The following is a 21,428-nucleotide window of genomic DNA, read 5'->3' as shown; positions in this document are numbered from 1 at the left end:
AGTAGTTTCAATGATGAGTTTCAGTGCTCATTGTGAGCTAGATAACATGCTAGGAACTGTGGATATGTAAGTTTGAACAAGGCACAGCTCCTGCCCTCAAGAAGATAACTAACAAAGGCCTTCTTGGGTTCTGATTAACTTTGTCACTGTGGCCAAGGAAATCTGTTCTTCAGGAAGTGGGCCTGAGACTCTTAAAAGTTAAGCCAAAGTTACTGAGCCAGCAGCAGACAAGGTTCATAAACTCACTATTGGCCTGCTTCCTCTATCTTTCCTTTAAAGAATAAAGATAGTGGGAAAAGAACCATGAACATAAATTTAGCATAGAACAGAGATAAACACTTATACAGAAATTACTTTTATTTTGTTAAAAAATTCCTTAATGAGCTAGTAATTATTCACAAGGATCATCCAGAAAACAGATTTATGACACTATTAGCCTTCCACTTGATTAGAGATATTAATTATACAGAAAACATTATTACATAGAGTAGGTTACCCAAAATCTAAGGGGCTGTGGACTTGTAAGAGCTTCTCCCAGCCTGCCTGGCTGCTCCAATCAGCTCACATGACTCAGTTCTAAGGATGGACATACTTTCTTTGTATTTAAAACTTCACAACAGTCCGGATGCTGTAAGAAAAACAATACATGTAGGTTTTGAATGGTATCTTTTCTTTTAAGAAGATTAAATTAATATATTTATCCTTTTTCCTCCATAAACTTCACATCACTCCTACATTCCATAATATACAACTAAAGGGACAGCTTACCTCTCCCCCGCATGCAGCAGTTCAAAGGCTTTGTTAATTTCACCAAAAGACAGATTGTGGGTCACAAATTCATCAACTTTTATCTTTTTGGACATATATTCAGACACCAACTTTGGGACACTTTCTACACTCTTCCATCCTAAAAGAAATCATACATTATTAATTTTTTTTTCAGCAAGTTTCTACAGTATGCTTATTACGTTGTGGGTTAAATAAAGACATTTAAGAGAATAAATGTTTTCATTACAGAGGAAGGAAAAACATCAAAATCAGCATAGAGAAAGAATTTAATGAACATCATTAATTAAGGAAAAAGTAAATGCCTTTCTAGTTCATTCCTCTTTCTATATTGATTTACTAAAATGTCATTAAGTTTCAATTGAGACTGTTAGACTACCCAGGATAGAACTCTGTAAGTCTTAGAATAAGCTTATTTTTTAAGTCCACAATAGCAGATTTCCATAATAATTAAATGCAAGGAAAAAAAATATTGATGTGCTACATGGCTCTTTGGTGTTAAATCAACAATGAATAGGGATAGCAACTCAGAATAGAAAACTGTGAAACTGAAAGCAACGTAGAAAATTAGATGCTTTAACTTTTCACTTGGTATTGAAAGAAGCAATAAATCAAAGCAGCCTTCCTACTTTTTAAAGCACAGATGGGTTGGATCATATTTCAAATCTCTTTTGAGCTTTTCCCCCCAAATCTCCCTCATTATATTCTCTACTAATTATTTTTCCCCCTACAAACTGAGACTTTTTCTTTCTCTTTTAAAACTGAGACATCTACAACTCTAGACCAAAACATCTATTTACATCTGTGGGTCATATTTTAGGACAGCGGTCACCAACCAGTGGTTTCAGAAGTCTGGCGACCGCTGTTTTAGGAACACCATTGGGCCCCAAATGCTCTTGCTTATTTCCCAATCAGCACTGTACTAGGATGAGGTTCAGTGAGAGGTTCCTACCACCTGTCCTGGCTCAGTCACCCAGGCTTAGAAGGCCTTTCAAATTCAGCTATGGATGCCAGAAACCGATCATTGTCACTAATAGAGAAATGTGAAAAGATAATCCAGAAATGTGAAAAGGGAATCCAGAAGGCTAGTCAACCTTAATTGCTCTGAATGGTCGGAGCTAATTACTCATTGTTTAGTTGAGACTTCATATGTAACTTCTTGCCGGTTGTCTATCATTGGAATTTCCTGCCTAAAATATATGGGTGTATCTGATAACCTTAATAAAAGGAATACCAAAGCCAGAGCAGTGGTAGTCCTCCCCCTAGAGGTGGACTCCCGCCTGGCCCCCCAATTTCCCAAATTAATTCTTTTCTAACCTCTCTCCCTCTCTCCATTTTGAGTGTGGCTTCTCCAGAACTTGAACCCCTGAACAGGAACCCTGAACCACGTGGGACGTGGAAGGGGTTCACACATATGGATCCTGAGAGGATGCCTCTGAGTTGCATGCGTAGCTTTAAGTCTGTTCTAAGATCCTCAAGTTCAGCATATTTCCAGGAAAGGAGAGTTCAGTCAGTGTGACATTTCTATAGCAAATTCTGTAGTATAAAGATGGAAAACTTTGGCCAAATTCTTCCTTTTAGCATATTTCCTGAATCTTTTCTTCTGACTTTTAAAAAAGCAGGCATAACACAAGGTAGAGGATGTTAACAGATACACAGATTATGCAAAACTCATGCTATATGATCTTATTCCTAAGAGGATTGTAAGAATATATTTCTTAAAAAGCCTGTTAACACTTAGGCAACCCTAACCAGTTAACTGCCATGCATCCAAAATGGAAACCATCCTTGCATCTTTAGACGCTTATGATGTACAAAGGGTTAACAACCATACACTTTTTAGAATCATACCTGGGAAAAATAACCCGTCTGGCAGCTTTTTAATTTTGTTATAGGGTTTTGTCTAATTTAACATTTTCCATTTAAGATTTAGTATTAGTTATGCTGAAATCAGTCCTCTTCAACCAGAGGTATGATTGACCACTGCACCCTCCAGAAAAATGAGCAAAATATGCCTGGAACTTATTAACTCCATAACATGACACAGTATGGATGACTGTCGTTTGCCTGCCCTACCCCAATGATGGCCTCATTAAGAGAATGTTAATTTCCTTCTTTTACTGAGTAAAATGTGGTTTTGAGCTTCATGAGAAAATACTGATTGCATGTGAAACTTTTCTATTAAGATAACTTTGTATATAACAACTCAGTATGAAAAGAAGCCCATGAAAATTGTTAAACCAAGAAAATTGGCCTGGAATTAAAACTCTGCAAATAGAAACGAGAGAGGAAACGTGCCATCCCATCCAACAATCACCTCCGAAGGCGGTGCCCTTCCACGTGCGTCCTGTGACGAGCTGGAAGGGCCGAGTGGCGATCTCTTCACCGGCACCAGCGACTCCCACCACCACGCTGACGCCCCAGCCTTTGTGGCAGGCCTCCAGCGCGGCTCTCTGCGGGCAGAGATGAACCAAATCACAGAAGTCAGTGCATTCTGCCGAGAATATCTGCTTCCCCAAAAACGCTGGGGGAGAGAGTGGTTTCACAAAGCTTTCCAAAAAATGGCAGCAAAATGGTCAAGTGGAATGCTTAGTGCATTTAATCTTATTGAACAATTTTACTTTCTTTAAGAAACTTACTAAGTTGGCTAAGTAGTGACACAAATGGGATGGATTTAAAGCTTTTACTTACTGTCCATTTTTAAAAGTAAATACCAACTCAAAATTCTAAAGACTTTAATAAAAGAAGTATGCAGAGAAGTAATTCTGATACTTTTGCTGAATGCCTACTTTGTATCAAAGTAGAGGCTTTACTGTCTGCCCTACCCCAATGATGGCCTCATTAAGAGAATGTTAATTTCCTTCTTTTACTGAGTAAAATGTATTTTACACAAGAGGAAACTGAGATTTAGAGACGTCATTGTTCAGGGTCACTGATTTAGCATGCGGGTGTTTATCTACTTTCACGCATGCTCTCTACAAAGGCACTATTCTGCCTCTTTACTTAAGCAGACATACTCTAAGATTCAGCATACATGGAAGGCAAAGAAAGATTTTTCTTCATCCTTCCGAGTCACTCATGTAATTTCCCATTTGTAGTTCAAATCATTATTTTTCCTTTCTTCTACTAGAATAATTCTTACTGAGACTTCTCCTTTATAAAAATAAAACAACTTTAAATCTTAAGAAAACTGCATTAAAAAAGCAGTTACAGCCCAGCGAGCATGGCTCAATGGTTGAGCACTGACTTATGAACCAGGTCACGATTTGATTCCTGGATGGGGCACATGCCCATTCGGGGGTGGCAGCAGGCAGTTGATCAATGATTCTCATAATTGATGTTTCTATCTCTCCCTTCCCCTTCCTCTCTGAAATAAGTAAAAATATATATTTTTCATAAAAGCAGCTAGTGAAAGAGAAAAGAGAGAGAGAGAGGGAGAGAGAGAAGGAGAAAAGAGAGAGAGAAATGAAGCCAACCAAGCATACTCACCATGACTTTCACATTACCAATACACTCAAAGGAATAGTCTACTCCCCCATCAGTCATCTCAACGAGCACTTCCTGGATGGGTTTACTGAAGTCCTGGGGGCTGATACATTCACAGGCTCCAAACTCCTTGGCCCTTGCAAATTTATTTTTATTGATATCCACACCAATGATCCGGGATGCACCAGCTACCTTGCAGCCCATGATAACCGCCAATCCAACTCCTCCAAGGCCAAAGATGGCACAAGTAGAGCCAGGCTCCACCTAACAGAAAGACAGCCTGTGAGGCACTGCTTCCACAAGAGTCAAGAAAGTCACTAGGTTTTTTACAGATCGGACCAATTTAATTATTTCAGCTTTGTTGTATCAAATTAGAAGGTGGAAGCTAAAAGCCAGGCCAACACTTACCTTGGCAGTGTTCACAGCAGCACCGTAGCCAGTGGAAATGCCACAACCCAGGAGGCAGACTTTATCCAAAGGTGCTGAAGGATCAATTTTAGCAACAGAGATGTCAGCCACAACTGTGTATTCAGAGAACGTACTGGTTCCCATGTAATGTAAAATTTTCTTTCCTTTGCAAGTAAATCTGCTAGTGCCATCTGGCATTAATCCTTTCCCTTGAGTGACTCTAAAAAAAACAGAAAAGGAAAAAGGCAGGATAGAATTAGGTTCCCTAAAACCTATAAGAAAAAGAATTATTAAAAAAACAACAACTAATAAATAGTTAGAAAAGTGTGCTAAGACAAAAAGTCCAATTCCTAATGTATGTATTAATCAGTTATCTTTCAACAATAGAGAAACTTGTAAGAGATTTATAATCTCATATGTTTTTCAACGTTCAGTATTTTTTTGGATCTTACTGTCAGAGTATTGAAATAATTTTTAACAGGTACAACTTATGGATCAGATAAAATTATTTTAAAATTCCATCATAACACTGTGAGCAAATGTAACTTCATAAAGCATAAAGCTAAACCCAGCATTTACACAAAGACCACATGCAATGAATAATCCATTCGGCTAAGGAAAACAGATGGCCAAACTGGCTAATTTAGACCTTTTAGCAGGCCTTTTCAGAAGTGTAACAATCCTCAAGGATTCAAGTTACTTTCTCTCTTCACTTAGTTTTCTGCCCATATAGTTGGTTACAATAATGGGGCTGGGGTGGGAGAGCAAACTTACAAAGGCAACTGATATAATACATGTTAGTAAAAATTAGTTTAGATATTCTAAATTTATAGGTGATATAGTGTCTCATTTAGGAGGATGAGCCCTAAAGTCAGGGACATACCTTGGTCTCAAATCCTGTGTAATGTTGGGCAAGTTAACCTATACTGGACTTTCAGTTTTCTCTCTAGAAAATACAGAGAACAGCCCTAACTGGTTTGGCTCAGTGGATAGAGCATCGGCCTGCAGACTGAAGGGTCCCAGGTTCAATTCCAGTCAAGGGTATATATACCTTGGTCTTGGTTGTGGGCACATTCCCAGTAGAGAGTGTACAGGAGGCAGCTGATTGATGTTTCTCTCTCATAGATGTTTCTAACTATTCCTCTCCCTTCCTCTCTGTAAAAATCAATAACATATATTTAAAAAAAAAAGAAAACACAGAGAATAAATCTTTCTCATAGAAAAAAAGAAAAGAAAAATATCAAATGAGATGTTATGTAACGCATTAGCAGAGTGCTTAATAAATATGTTATTTGTTAATAAAAATAAACACTATAATTTTTAAAGCAGGGTAGTAAGAAGCTAGGGAAGCAGAATATGGGAATCTGAGAGAAGATAATTAAACAAGGCAAAACAATCTGAGTTATTTACAGCCAGCTAATGAATCACAAGGTTTTACCTTCCCTAACCAAGGGCACTTAGGAGTAAATTGTTTACACCAAGCATGTCAAACTTGCAGCAAGTCTGACATGCTTGGTTTACACACTCCAGACTGCCTTGGGGAAGCCTGGCCTCATCCCAGTCCCTCGTTGATGAAATAGTTTTAAAATTAAACTAACCAGAAAATTATCCCTGATCCCTCCATACGCACATTTTGATGAATCAACATATTGAAGGACACACTGGGAAAGCTAATGAGTATTCTGTTAAGACCCTCCTCTGAAACCTCCACTTGGATTTCCACTGCCTCAAAACAAAGAAGCAACAGTGCACTCTCACTATAGCATGCCTGTGCCTTGCATCTCTGCTTTTTCTAACCCACAAGAGTTGCAACCAGGGGAGCAGCGGGCAGTGGCATTTCATCTTGGGCTTACCCCTGAACCTGCCTCCAAGGCTCCCTTTTCTCTGACTTTCCAGTGAGCTAACAGCAGCCCCTCCCTGGCTCACTTCTTTTCCTGGGACTTCTATTTCTCAGAGAGCCAAAGCCGCTCTGCCTACTCTCTCTCCTGTTGCTTCTTCTACCTTTAACTCTTCCCTTTTTTCACTGTCACCAGTTTTAATTAATGTAATCTCAAAATCACCTGGAATCCTTTCATGAAATCTTTCCTGCCTGAAGAACTCACATGCTACCAGCCGGCTCAAGGCAGACCCGCTCTGGGCCCAGACCCCACCAGGTAACAGTTTGATGTACACTCTTAGACAAACCCTTTGGGATACATATGAATAAACAAATACATAGATGAAGAGAAATAGATTGCCTTTGGATTCAAGAGTAAATACAAGTTCTTTGAGAGAAAAATAAAAATATTACCAGAAACAAAGAGCAAAAAGATACTAACCTTATCTTCTGGCAAAGGTTTGTTTTAGGATTTAGACAGAATTTGCATTCTCCACATTGAGGGATGTAAAGTGGGATGACAGTATCACCTGGAAAATGAATGCAAAGACATTATCCTGGATACGTGGCATCTATTCCTAATGAATGTATCAGCCCCTGCAAATGCCTATTCCTGTTAGCTCATTCGGCTTTGAAAGCTAAGCTCTTTAAGGCTTAGAACTTCACCTACATAACATCATTTAGACGAAGCCTGACTACAAAAAATACAAGTTTCAAAATTTCAACTAAAGGAAACTTTTAAAAACAAGAACTGGAGAACAAGGAGTCATGTGCCTCAAACTACTGACTCACTGATGAATCTTTAAAATTTCTTGTTTAGAAACTGACTTCCGAAATGTTTTTAACAGTTTCAGATGAACAGCAGTCTGCAAACTCAGAGGAAAAAAACCCATCAAATATGGGGTGGGCAAAAGTAGTTTTACAGTTGTGACTATGGGAAACATAGAGTTTAGTCTTGTATTATTATTTATTAGTTATTGTATTATTTTCCATACAAACAACTGCAACCTACTTTTGCCCACCCTCCATTTATGCTTCCTGGGTGAGGAATAAAATCAATCTTCACAACTTTCTTAGATGATAATTTGTTCATAAGTAAACAATGGGTAGCTGATCAGAAATGTTATTTCCCTATGGAGGTGTAAAATAAGTGGTTCAAATGCCCTCTTACCTGCTTTTAGCTTAGTAACTCCTACGCCAACACTTTCCACAATTCCAGCACCTTCGTGCCCTAAGATCACTGGAAAACTGCCTTCAGGATCAGCCCCACTCAGGGTGTAGGCATCAGTGTGGCACACTGCAGTGGCAATAATCTATCAGGATATTCGAATAAAGAGCATTTCAGTGTGTGTGCATGCAACTCAGAGTGAGGCATCAAAGGAAAGGCCCTTTTATTTTAATATATTCCACTTGTTCCACTTGTTCCAAAATACTTTTCTTTCACACTTTAACCTCTCTAAAACCAGTATATGCTTACAAATAGATGACATCTTAACAACTAGAATTGGCAGGCTTTTCTTCGTAGTACATTATAGTGTATTTATATTCAATAACAGATGGCACATCTATTCTCCTTTTCAGTGCATATTAGCAAGACAAAGCAAATAAGGTGAAGAGGAAGAGCATCTGTGTGCGAAGCCATTTCACCGCTGGGCTCTTCAGGCCTGTTGGGAAATGGTATTTCTACAAAGCTATGGATTATTTCTGAAATATGCCAGCCTGCTTGGTCTGCACTAAAACTCAGCTTTTAGTGGAACCAACTCCCTTTTAGCACACAAACAAATTTGTTTAAGTAAGTCCTTTATCCCTATCTCTTTTAATAATGTTATATTTCCAAACTACCAAAAAACACAAAGAGAAAGTCTTAGAATGTACTTACACTCCTCTGCTTCTCGCTTACATACCCACTTACAATGTAACATTATTTGCTATTTATTGGCAGTCCCAGGAAAGGCAGCTGAACTCAGTGTACCCCAAACAATACATTCAGGACAAAACATTTTCTTTTTCAGGGGCAAAATCACAATCAGGTTAGTTTCTGAATTTAACTACTAAAATATTTCAGATTTCTGGGTTTGGGTTGAAAAGGATCTTGAAAAGTTATTTGTGCTTCTTGACCTGATATGTGGGATCCCTGGGAGCATGAGTCAATATGTGTTTATGTGCTGTGTGTTTGGAAGTAGGACCAGGAACATTTACTCCAGTTTATAGCAAAAAAAAAAAAAAAAAAAAAAAAAGCTGATTTTTTTAGGATGTTAGTTTTATTTAATGATCACTATTTTATTTTTTAAAAATATTTTTATTGATTTTTTTTTTTTTTTTTTTTTTTTTTAGAGGGAGAGGAAGAGAGAAACACTGATGTGAAAGTCTAATATCGATCACACTCCCTACTGGGGATCAAGCTGGAAACCTGGGCATGTACCCTGATTGGGAATTGAACTGGTGACCTCCTGTGCATGGGATGATGCCCAACCAACCAAGCCACGTGGGCCAGGGCAAAGGTCACTACCTTAAACCATTAATTTTACATCAAAACAAAGAGAAGAATGCTAAGAACACCCAGCTGGTGGCTTTGTGAACTATGCCTTTCTCCTGGGATAGCTTCATTAAGCACTGGAATAATAAATGCATCCCTTGAACTCGGGCCCTGTCTGCAAGGGTCAGTATTTAAAGCTCTCTAATCAAGATGACTTTACTTGGTTGTTGCTTCAGTTGATCAGGAGCCTCTTCCCAAATCTTATTTGAAGTTTCACCTAACAAAACTAAAGGCCACTTCTTTTTCTTTTGTTTCTAATGTGTCACCATACATTTTAAGTTATGGGGTCAGCAGAAAGGGGAACATCTGGCAAAGTCACCTTAAACTTAGGCTACAGAAATAAACTGCAGTCATCCAGTGACCCCTGGAGCAGGCTGCTCAGCCCACCATCAAAACTACAAGATGGGAGGAGTGCAAAGGAGGATCAAATAAGAGGAGGATGTTGTGATTCTGTGGTTGGAAGACTACCAATACCTGTTCTCAACACTCTCCTTTGGGATTTATCCTTTGCAGCACTCAGGAGTATTAATCTATCCAGAGACCTAATTGTAAGTCATCTTTTCCACTGCCTTAGATGTAACATTACCTTAATTCGAACTTCATGAGCCTTTGGCGGTGCCACCTCTACCTCCTCAATGGAGAGAGGCTTCCCGGCCTCCCAGGCAACAGCTGCCTTGCACTTGATCACCTGAAATAGGGAAAAAAAAAAGAGCAAGTTGTTTATTCACCTGAATGAATAATGAACTGTTTATTAGTTAATTTAGATATTGATGAATGCTAATCTTAGGAAGTACTAGTATATCAAAGATTCACAAAGAAACATGCAATGCCCTAGCCGGTTTGGCTCAGTGAATAGAGCATTGGCCTTTGGACTGAAGGGTCCTGGGTTCGATTCCCGGGGTCAGGGCACATGCCTGGGTGGCGGACTCGATCCCTGGTAGGGGGTGTGCAGGAGGCAGCTGATAAATGACTATCTCTCATCATTGATGTTTCTATCTCTCCCTCCCTCTCCCTTCCTCTCTGAAATCAATAAAAATATATTAATAAAAGAAAAAGAAACATGTACTTCTAAGTGATACAGAGAATTGTTCTGTTTTTTAGATTTTGTATAAGTAAGTAATATTCATTAAAATATTTAACTTAGATGACCTTTGGTCAGATATAAAAGCCTCTTCTGGTTGAAAAGTTTTATTCACGGAATACTTACTGATATTCTACAGAAGCAGGCTAAGAATACAGGTCTAAGAGAATCTGATTCAGTAGGTCTGGCATAGGACCCAAGGAATCTGAATGTTTAACACGTACGGTGACATTCTTTTGTTCAGGTTGGTGTAACACTGCTGTAATACAAAACCATAGGATGGGAAGGAATGTACCAGTAAGGAGTACCAGAATGGGGGAAATTTAGAAAACCATTCCTATCACCCTGGTGTGACTCAGCTGGTTGGAGCACTGTCCTGTACACCAAAAGGTGGCAGGTTGATTCCCCATCAGGGCACACATCCAGGTGGTTCTACCATTGAGCAACACCAGCCGGTCAGGCTATTCCTATCCATTTTAAAAGTACTATCCAGTACATTATTCACTTGCCACCTGTGGCTACTGAGCACTTGAAAAGTGGCCAGTCTGAACTGAGTTAAGCTGTAAGATTTTGAAGACTTAGTACAAAAAAAATACTTCAATAATATTTTAAAAACAGTGATTACATGCTGAGATAGTATTTTCAATATGTTGGATAAAATATGAACATGATTTTAATGTTTTTTGATATGACTAATAGAAAAGTTAAAATTACATACTATGCCAATTGTATTATATTTCTATAGCATAATGTTGCCCTAGAGATTCCAGTACACCCTTCCGTTACCGGAGAATCAGATGTAACAGGGAAGATTTCGATCAGTTACATAATGGTTATGAAACAAGTTGGCAGGATAAAGGTTGAAAGCCACTGGGTTTATAGGAGACAGACTGGAAAGTCAATAATTACAAAAAGTGTGATTTAAAGGGAGAGGCACAAAGGGCTACAGAATTAAAAAAGTGGAGAGTGTGCCGAAACTGGTTTGGCTCAGTGGATAGAGCGCCGGCCTGCGGACTAAGGGGTCCCAGGTTCGATTCCGGTCAAGGGCATGTACCTTGGTTGCGGGAACATCCCCAGTAAAGGGTGTGTATGAGGCAGCTGGTAGATGTTTCTCCCTCATCGATGTTTCTAGCTCTCTGTCCCTCTCCTTTCCTCTCTGTAAAAAATTAATAAAATAACTTTGGCAGTGAGTTTGAGAACCATCACTTTTAACCGGGATACTGAGGAGAAGAGTTACAAATGGTGATAAAACACCTACAATCCGGGTAATTGTGAAGGGTGAATGAGAATGAATATGAAGTTCCTAATACAGTCTTTGGCACAGGGTAGCTTGGCAAAAATAATTTAGTAGTTATTAGTAGCAGTGAAACTGGAGGGGAGAGGAGAGTTAAACTGTATATAGAGACTAGAGGCCCCATGCATGTGCAAGGGGCTTGGCACCCCCCCCCCCCCCCCCCGCCTCCTGCCCCCCCCTAACACTGGTCGATCTGGAAGGTCGTCCTGGAAGGTAGTTCAGCAGTCTGTTCTAATTAACATATTAGCTCTTTATTATACAGGATTATATAGGGCACATGTGTCAAACACAAGGCCCTCGGGCCAAATCCGTCCCGCCAGGCCTTGCAATGTGGCCCGCACCGCGCTGTCATCACTGCACTCCGCTGCGTTTCCATCACAATGACAGTTTATGACTGTTCAGTAAACCATTCGGCCCGCGATTTAGGCTGGATTTTAGATTTTGGCCCCTTCTCTGATTGAGTTCGACACCCCTAATATAGGATGAAACTTGTGTAAGTTGGTGAGGTGATAAATTTTGCTTTTAAAGTTAAAATGTAGATATTAAATCTGATGGTAAAAAAAAAAAAAATAAATAAATCCAGACACTGCACTGGAATCCTTTTCACCTCCATGTACCCTAAACCTCAAAGGTCAAATTCAGAATAGTATCAATGAAGTCATATTGTACACTAGAGATGTGAAGCAACAAGAATAGCTCATCCATAAGTTTTATTCTACCCCTACCCCCGCCACTTTTGAAGAATGTTTTAGAGGAGTTTCAACTCTTCCTTTCAGTGACACTTCTAATCGAAACAAAGCCCCACTCTAAATCACGGGCAACTGCCTCACTTCAACACCTGAACTGTAATAGGAATTATAATTTTGCACCTGCAAGTATGATCCTGGGCAAGTCACAGTAAGTCCTGGATAGGCTCTGCAACTTAAGGCAAAGCGACGTTTTAGGAATCTAATCCTACCTTATGCTAATTAATACAAAGCAGAGTGAAGCTCCTACGGCATCTGATCACCTTTACGAACGAAATAACCGTGAACAAAAGAACATGCTGTACCCTTTGCACAGGCAAGGCGTGGCCCGTGAGCCATTTCACCGGGATGTAAACCGACCACCCTGGTCCCCCTCCCCCCCGTTCTCCGCGCTCCAGCTGCCCAGAAGCGCAAAACCCTCCCGAGTGAGGAGGCGAAACAAAGCTTCCTTCCCGCTGAACCGTCCCTCCGAGGCCCCGTTCCGGCTCCGGTGCCCAGCGGCCCGGTTCCAGGCGACGCTCCCCGTCCCCGGCATCCCCGGACTCGGGCCCGCGGCAGGCCCTACGCTACCTGGTTCGCCATGCCCTCGGGAGCCGGTCAGCGCGCGTGGGCATCCGGGGCGGGCCAAGCAGTCGGGATGTGGGCGGGGCGTGTGCCGGACGCGTGGGGCGTGGCGAGGCGTGGGTGGGGCTTGCGCGGTACAGCTGGGACGTAGGTGGGGCGCGTGCCGGACGCAGGGGGCGGGGCGGGGCGGGACGTGGGTGGGGCTTGCGTTCAGCGTAGTCCCGCCTCCTCCGGTGCCGGGGGGCGGGGCGGGGCGTGGGGCGGGGGTTGCGGCGCCGGGCGCACTCTGGCGGTAACGGGAGGTCTTGCCCCGGAGGCCGGCAGGGTGTGGGCGAAGCTGGGTTAGCGGCGGTGTCCTGGCTGTGCTCACGCCTGACCGCAAACCGGTCTGTGCCAGGAAGGGGTTTCCTCGTGTAACTGTAGCCGAGGCAGCGCAGATCAGTCTCACAAGGGAGAGAGGTGGAAGGTGAGGGGCCAGGAGTTTCACCGGAGGCACGTGAGGAACCGGGAGAGTCTGGTGCTCCCGGTACTTCGTGTGCGCTGCTATGTGTTGAGGATGCAAGATGAGTAAGATAAAGCCCTTCAAGATTCTCCAGCGAGAGGGGAAACTGAGCGGGAGAATGAGAAAAGGGACACCAAGAACGGGGGAACCCATTCAGGGAAACGTCCTAGGCTCCTATTCCAGCTGCCCCGGACATAAAATATATTTTTAAAAATTATAGACAGGAATTACTAGTAGATTTGTACATCCTATGAGAAGGATAAAATTGTTATAAAGTGAAAGTAGAGACTCTCAGTCCCTTTAGAGACTTTGCTAGTGTGGACTATATTGGAAATAACCTGACGAGGCCGGAGGCAGGTATTTTACAAATACACCTTACAAAATGAGCAGCATAGCAGCTTCAAATACAGAAGTGTGGGAGAACCTCAAACGCCAGGTATCGTTTGGAAGCAAGCTCTTTGTTAAATTCTTGACCTACCTTTCTCCATTTCAGCTAGCAGAAGACAGGAAACAATGAGAGACAGTGCTAACTTTTACTTAATTCTGACTCCTAAGAAAATAGGTCAGTATATTTTGAACTGACAGACTTATTAGGTGAAAGTGTGACCTGTCATTTTGGACTTTCTAACAGGCAAGAAAGTGTACAGTTGTCATAGTTAAGCAGATTTCAATAAAGTTGAAGCATATTTCTTAGTGCTCACAAGAAAGATAAATACTGAGCGAATTGAAGGGAGGAATTCATAAAGCCATAAATGTCTGCTACGTTTTGAAGGGAACTTCCCCTCCCCCTAGCTCTAGTAGGCATTGTTTGAGTACATACTTCCTTAGGGAGGCAAAGATAGCCCTTGCTGTAGCCCCCATGAATTGGAGCAGAAAACTGTCTGAACTGAAGAAAGCCCCGATGGGTTGAACAGGAGGGAGCCAGAAGTGGTTGGTACTAATTCTGTTCAATACAGAGGTTCCAAAGCTACCCATCAAATCCTTTCTCTCTCATACCCTTGGCATACAGAGAAGGTGGCCATCTAATTTGCAGCTGCAGATCCAAATTGTGTTGTGCAGTTTTTTTCCTGTTACTTTTTCAAAATAAACACATATTATAGAATTGGGAGTCAGAGACTCCCAATGATCCTCCAATTCACTTCTATAATCCTAAAGAAGTGAATTGTCCTTGTATTTTTTGTAGCCAATAACATATTGTGAGTTATCCATTCTTTTTAAAAAAAATATATATTTTATTGATTTTGTACAGAGAGGAAGGGAGAGAGATAGAGAGCTAGAAACATCGATGAGAGAGAGTCATCGATCAGCTGCCTCTTGCACACCCCCTACTGAGGATATGCCCGCAACCAAGGTACATGCCCTTGACCGGAATGGAACCCAGGACCTTTCAGTCCCCAAGCCGACACTCTATCCACTGAGCCAAACCGGTTTCGGCATGAGTTATCCATTCTTGTAAATAACCTAAGCATATCTTTTCCTAACAGGGACCCTGGAACCTCTGGAAAACCTGACAGGATGGAGAAGAGCAAGGTATTATTCCATGATTAAATTTAACAGGAAATTCAAAGATGACTTTTCATACTGCCTCAGTTTTGCCTAAAAATTCTAAGGCCAAGCAACATGGGTACCAAAATTGCCCCTACATTCTAAGGCCAGATACTGGATTACTTAATGTAGGACACAGAACCTTTCAACTGCCAGTATTAGCTCTTCTATTTGTAGGGGAGGGCAAAGGATTTGTGGCGAAGGGCAGAAATGGTCAGGAGGGAAGGTCTCTTTGGACAGAGTTGTCCACGTGTTGGATGTGCTCTTTCCACCTCCTGGTGAAGATGAGGGAAGCACTCCCCCTCATCCGAAGCCAAGAGAAGAAAACCACTCAAAAAGCTTCAGATCTTTTCTCTGGAAGCTGGAGGTCTCAAGGTCTGGTATCTGAAACAAAGAACTGTATGGCCAGAGGCACGCAGAACAGCCTGTCTGGGAATAGAATGAAGCAGAGCAGGGTTTAGTGGGGACAAGGACACAAGTGTATTTTCCATGGACCAAATGTGAACCCTGCACAGGGATACAGTTTTAGATAATCTTAAAGGGAGCTTTACCAAGAGATCTACCTGGAGAGGTAAGGTGACTGGTGAAAGCCCAGGGCTGAAGCCAGAGTCTTATTGCCCATTGTGGAAAGGATCATCCCAATAGAGAAATTGGAGGTAGGGGATTCCTAATGCGGCAGAGGGTTCTTCGTGAAACTTACAGAAATCCCCCAAATCACGAAGAACTCCAGTATTTCAAAGATGCTACACCCAAAGAACATCAATATCTGATTGCAACAGTACTGGTCATGTGAAGTGTAGTCTTTTTCTCTAAATTTCCTTTCCCTTCTAGGCTGGGCAATGGAAGGGGTATGAAGCAGTAGCTGGCAAAGAGTGGGAGAGATGGAGAACGGGAGGGAGAATAAGCAACACTGTCCTTCCTTCCTTCCTGCAGATTTAATTTCCTGGGGCAGCAATGGCAGCTATGCCAGCGGTGGTGTCCTATGCCCAGAGGTGGGATTGGTGGTTCAGTCTGCAGCATCTGAGGCCTGAGGGCCAGCAAAAAGGTGCCAAATCATTCGCTGCAAGGTTTAGACATAATAGCAAGCTGTTTATTTCTGAAAGTATTTTCTAGTCCTCCTGGTAACTCTATGAGCTACCCAATATCCTTTTAACACATTCTTTATTATTTTAAAGAATTAATTTAAACTAATTAGCAAGAATTGATTTCTATGACTACCAGGGGAATGGGTCAGTCTGGAATGAATTACCTGCCCTGGTTGAGGGTGAAAGCAGTGAACATTCAGTTGACTCCTAGCAGAGTATCTCCGGGCATTTAGGGGTGGAACAGTTAATAAAAAGTCAACTCTGATTTCCTGGCATGAAAATTACTGAAGGCAAAGTTTGGGGGACTACAAGGTTTTTCCACAAGCAGAGTATAAAGTGCATATTTCATTCAAAGCCTGTGGGGGTAGATGTTTGCTTCTAAAAGGGCTGGACAGTTAAATGAAAGAGAATGGTGAATTCTGCAGCTCAGTGATGCCCGCGCTCTAGTTCAGCTGCTCTGCCACCCTCTTGTCTTTCTCATCATAGTTGCAAGAGGGCACCTGAAGCTCCAGGCTGTCATATCCTTACATGACAACATGCAGAGACAAGAAGGAAGGGATCTTCTCATTATCCTCCTCCACGTTTTTTTTTGTTTTTTGTTTTTTTTTTAACTAAGAGGGAAATCACTCCCTCACTCCCTCTTCCTCAGGCAGACCCCCGCTAATGTCTCACTCACCAGAATGGAGTCAGATGTCAATCCCAAATCAGTCCCTAGCAAAGGGGAATGGGATTAGACTAATCATGGTGTGATTTATGGAGCTGAGGGAGAGTACCACCTACGCTGGGCTCATTATTGAGCATTACGTGGCTAAAATCGGAGTCTGTGTGTAAGGGAGAAGTGAGGACCAGCTAATGAGTAGGAAACCAGCACGGGCAACACCATCTCTGGGCAGCTTTCACTGGTGCATAGTGTGACCTAAAAAATCGGCTTTGAATAGAACCTAGAGCAAGAGAAGTCCACCTGGTCTCAATTGCTGTGAGAACTACTCTGATAATTTCCTTTTATGGGCTGGATGGTTTTTAAGTGTCCATGGCAGAATGTTCTATGGAGCCTGATGTAAGCTCCAATACTAGAATCATGGAAAACATAAAGTTTTAGAGCAAGCCATGCTCGCTTCATTCTTGGTTTTGATTAAAAATGTCTGGGCATGCCAGGCTCAGTTGTTTGAGTGTTGTCCCATGCACCAAAAAGTCACTGGTTCAATTTCAAGTTAGGGCACAAGCCCAGGTTGTGAGTTCAGTTCCTGGTCAGGGTACCTATCAGAGGCAACCGATTGATGTTTCTCTCTCTCTCTCTCTCTGTCTCTCTCTCTCTCTGTCTCTCTCTCTCTCTCTCTCTCTCTCTCTCTCTCAAATAAAAACACATTTTTAAGAAATGTCTGGGGATGACATACTAGATAATTATGCTATCAGAGTTTCTCACCATGAACTGGGTATTATTGGATCCACAGAATTATAAGGCTCGATATGCCCAGGAGGATAGCATTATCAAGTGGAAGTAATAGATGTGGAAGAAGATTCTGAAGGCACAGTAAATTCTTGAGCAATCGACTCATATTCCTACTGCACTTCCACCCTTCAGAGACATTTCCTATGATCCATTCGTAGAGGAGGAAGAGAATTTCAGATTGGTTTATAGAGCTCTACATAATATTCTAGCAGTTGTGCCCAGCTGGTGTGGCTTAATGGTTGAGCATCGGCCAATGAACCAAGAGGTTACAGTTCGATTCTTGGTCATGGGACATGCCTGGGTTGTGGGTTTAATCCCCAGTAGAGGGTGTGCAGGAGGCAGCTGTTTCTCTCTCATCAATATTTCTATCTCTCAATGCCTCTCCCTTCCTCTCTCTCTAAAAATCAATAAAAACATATTAAAAACCATATTCTGGCAGTTGGTGGGGGTAGACTTGAAAAATCCTGCCAGGGTACAGAACGTTAAGCATAACATCTCTTTGAACCCTCTTTGACAGGAATGAAATGCTCTGAAATATGGACCTACATTGATGAAGAGGCAGTAATTAGTGATTTGGTTAGGTGATAAGGGTCTTCAAAGGAATGAGGTTGTAACATTTGTTATAAGGAAGACTAGGAAAGATAATGGGGATGAAACTTTCAATAATAGGCACTGTGTGAGGAAATTTACGTTCCATGTGAATCTCACTAAAAGGTCTGATCCTGGAAGAGATTGTCAATCAGGTGAACAAGGTGACTGGCCTAGGGACTTTGCTCAGCAGCACCCCAAGGCCTCGCTTAGTGGTCTAATAATGTAGTGGCCATAGAGGTGAGGTTGGGCCCAAGAGCACACGTTCCTTACCAAGGCTGTCTTGGCTCTGCCGTGTTGAACACCCAGATTGATAGCAGCACCCACCCCTGGGTCCTCAATATGGTGCAGTACCTAAAGGGGACCAGATGGCAGCTCTGTGACTGATTATGTAAGTCCCCCTCATTATTCTCACTGGGGTGAATTCTTATTTGGGGTCTAGAATTATTTTCCCTATCTGTCATGCTTCCACTTGTATCATCATCCATGGATTTATTAATAGAAATGAAACACAGATTCAGATTCTCAGATTTAAAAAGTAATTATAGCAAAGGCATAGGCTTTTAATTATCCCATTATTATGGAACAGTTAATAATTCCACATGGGAGCATAGGAGAAAAGGAAAGTGCTAATGATTCTTTTATGATTTGTCAGTATAATTAAAAGACTGCTTAGGAATATAGAGATGTCATTTACAATATTATTGTCAGGTCAAAACCTTATCAATAAGGTAACCAGAATTGAAGATTCCTCTTGGCAGTTATTTTCACAGCACAGGCAACACTTCCTAAAGCATTTGGATCCTAAAAAGACCTTTTGGTTTTAAAAACAAGATAAACTGATGAACAAAATAGGTCCAGAGACATGGAGCATGTCACAGACTGATGAATTTCAGAGGGAAGGGGGAAGGGCTGAGAAGAGATTAACCAAAGAATTTATATGCATATTAGATGCACAAAATTTGTGCAAGAGTAGGCCTTCGCAGCCATGGCTGCTGCCTCGAACCCTCACAGCCTTGGAGGCTGCCTCAATCCCTCTCTTGCAGCCACTGTGGCTGCCTCAGTCCCACAGCTGCAGCCCCAGCTTCATCCAGAAGGCGGTTCAGATGGCCATTCAGTTAATTTGCATATTTCACTTTTATTATTATAGACTAGTGGCCCGGTGTATGAAATTTGTGCACATTAAAAGGAAATTAATTAGAGGAAATATTTTAATATTGCTATTTCCCCTTTCTCTACAATAGAAGTGTCAGAGTTGAAAAAATTAGTAAAATGTATATGAAAATACTATCTAATAAAAGAGTAATATGCAAATTGACTGTCACTCACAACACACAAGATGGCTGCCCCCCATGTGGACACAAGATGTCACCACAAGATGGCCAGCAGGGGAGGGCAGTTGGGAGGGACCAGGCCTGTAAGGGAGGGCAGTTGTGGGCAATCAGGCCAGCAGGGGAGGGCAGATAGGGGTGACCAGGCCTGCAGGAGAGGGCAGATAGGAGTGACCAGGTTGTCAGAGGAGGGAAGTTGGGGGAAATCAGGCTGGCAGGGAAGCAGTTAGGCATTAATCAGGCTGGCAGTGGAGTGGTTAGGGAGTGATCAGGCTGGCAGGCAGAAGTAGTTAGGGGCAATCAGGAAGGTAGGCAGGCGAGCAGTTGGGAGCCAGCAGTCCTGGATTGTGAGAGGGATCCCAGATTGGAGAGGGTGCAGGCTGGGCTGAGGGACACACCGCCCCATGCATGAATCTCATGCACTGGCCCTCTAGTAATATATAAATTTGTTAACAAATAATCACAACATGATATAACAACAACAAAGACATGATATGATATAAAAACAACAAAAACATGATATAAAAACAATACTGATTGATAAATTGATTAAACTTATTTTAATATCTCCCTATATACCACATTAAGAGTAAAAATACTTTCAGAGTGCTTGACTAATTTTCCTTATAATAAAGTATTTACAACTTTAACATCACACACTCTTCAAACTTAAGAGAAAGCAACATATAACACTATGTGGGAAAACCAGTTCAAGTAGGAATATTCCTACTCTGTCTAGAATTTACCCTTGTGATTTATTATTTAAAACATATATTTTATTAATTTTTTATAGAGAGGAAGGAAAAGGAATAGAGTCATAAACATAGATGCAAGAGAAACATTGACCAGCTGCCTCCTGCACACTTCCTACTGGATATGTACGCACAACCAAGGTACTTGCCCTTGACCAGAATCAAACCTGGGACCATTCAGTCTATAGGCTGATGCTCTATCTGAGCCAAACTGGCTAGGGTGGAACATTCTTTAAAAACATTTTTTAAAAAATTGATTTCAAAGAGGAAGGGAAAGGGAGATAGAAACACCAATGATGAGAGAGAATCATTGATTTGGCTACCTCCTGCATGTGCCATACTGGGGATTGAGCCCACAATCTGGGGATGTGCCCTGACTGGGAATTTGAACTGTGCCCTCCTGGTTCACAGATCGACATTCAACTACTGAGCTATGCTGGCTGGGTGGGAACATTGTTATTAAATCAGGTTTTTAAAAGTAGGTTATGATATAGAATTTTATTTCTCTTTTTATAGCTGCAAGAAGGGACATGTCTTTCATGTCTGTCTCAGACTCAGTTAATTATTAAGACTTTCATTTTTAAGGTCAGGTTCCACAGTTCATTAGCTATAATATAAGCAGCCCTTTAGAACAAAATTTTATTGGCAGAAATGGAGAAAGGGATAAAAATGTTTAATAACAATAAAGTAAAGAGGATATAATTTTTCTTTCATATTATTAAATGCCTTATTTTCTTATAATTTCCATTTCAAAAGACCTTGAAATTTCAGAGAAGACCAATGGTTTATTCTTGATTTAAAGTGGTAGAATAGGAGCATTCTGGATTAATAGCATTCCAGACAGGAAATATTTAGGTATTTTATACATCTCAATATTTGTCAACAATGAAGTTAGCTGACTAAAGAATTTATAAATATATAAATACTAGAGGCTCGGTGCATGAAAATTCATGTACGGGGGTGGGGGTGGGGTGGAGTCCCTCAGCCTGTCCTGCCCCCTCTCATAGTCTGGGAGCCTTCAGAGGACCAGGAATAAATTGATACCTGCGAGGAGGAGGGGGGGAGAGGAGCGGGCCTAATGCACAGTCTGGCCTCCCTCTGTAGGAGGTGACCGGGCCGATCAGGGGAAGGCACTGCCTCCATCACTCCACTGCTGCTGCCACTGCCAGCCCTCGCAGCAGCCACGGCTGCCAGCCCTCCTCTGCCCTCACAGCTGCTGCGGCTTTGCCCAGAAGGACCTCCGGAAGACATCTGGTCTATCAGATCAATTAGCATATTACCCTTTTATTAGTGTAGATTAGGGGTGACGAACTCAATCAGAGAAGGGGCCAAAATCTAAAATCCAGCCTAAATCGCGGGCCGAATGGTTTACTGAACAGTCATAAACTGTCATTGTGA

The 21,428-nt window shown here is 41.7% G+C and overlaps 1 protein-coding gene across 4 annotated transcripts; it reads right to left on the bottom strand.

Moving 5' to 3' along the window:
* Positions 1–339: 339 nt before the first annotated feature.
* LOC118703748 (alcohol dehydrogenase class-3) lies at positions 340–12,910 on the bottom strand. Of its 4 annotated transcripts, none has more exons than XR_004983129.2 (9): positions 12,784–12,910; positions 9,679–9,780; positions 7,728–7,869; positions 6,999–7,086; positions 4,681–4,900; positions 4,276–4,536; positions 3,104–3,310; positions 769–907; positions 340–628 (listed from the first exon to the last, which is right to left on the bottom strand). XR_004983129.2 is itself a non-coding variant. In XM_036410883.2 (9 exons), exons 1-9 carry the CDS (start codon positions 12,793–12,795, stop codon positions 604–606), a joined length of 1,125 nt encoding a protein of 374 aa, XP_036266776.1. In that variant the 5' UTR covers positions 12,796–12,910; the 3' UTR covers positions 340–603. The 4 variants fall into 4 exon arrangements, 3 of the variants coding, with proteins under 3 accessions (XP_036266776.1, XP_036266783.1, XP_036266798.1); XM_036410883.2 differs by having other exon boundaries at positions 3,104–3,239; XM_036410890.2 differs by lacking the exon at positions 769–907.
* Between the last annotated feature and the right edge of the window lie 8,518 nt (positions 12,911–21,428).

This window comes from Pipistrellus kuhlii, unplaced genomic scaffold, assembly GCF_014108245.1.
Source record: "Pipistrellus kuhlii isolate mPipKuh1 unplaced genomic scaffold, mPipKuh1.p scaffold_m20_p_1, whole genome shotgun sequence".
In the NCBI taxonomy this organism is placed as follows: Eukaryota; Metazoa; Chordata; class Mammalia; order Chiroptera; family Vespertilionidae; genus Pipistrellus; species Pipistrellus kuhlii.
Note: the sequence above shows the minus strand (reverse complement) of the source record. Positions and strands in the feature narration are given on the sequence as shown.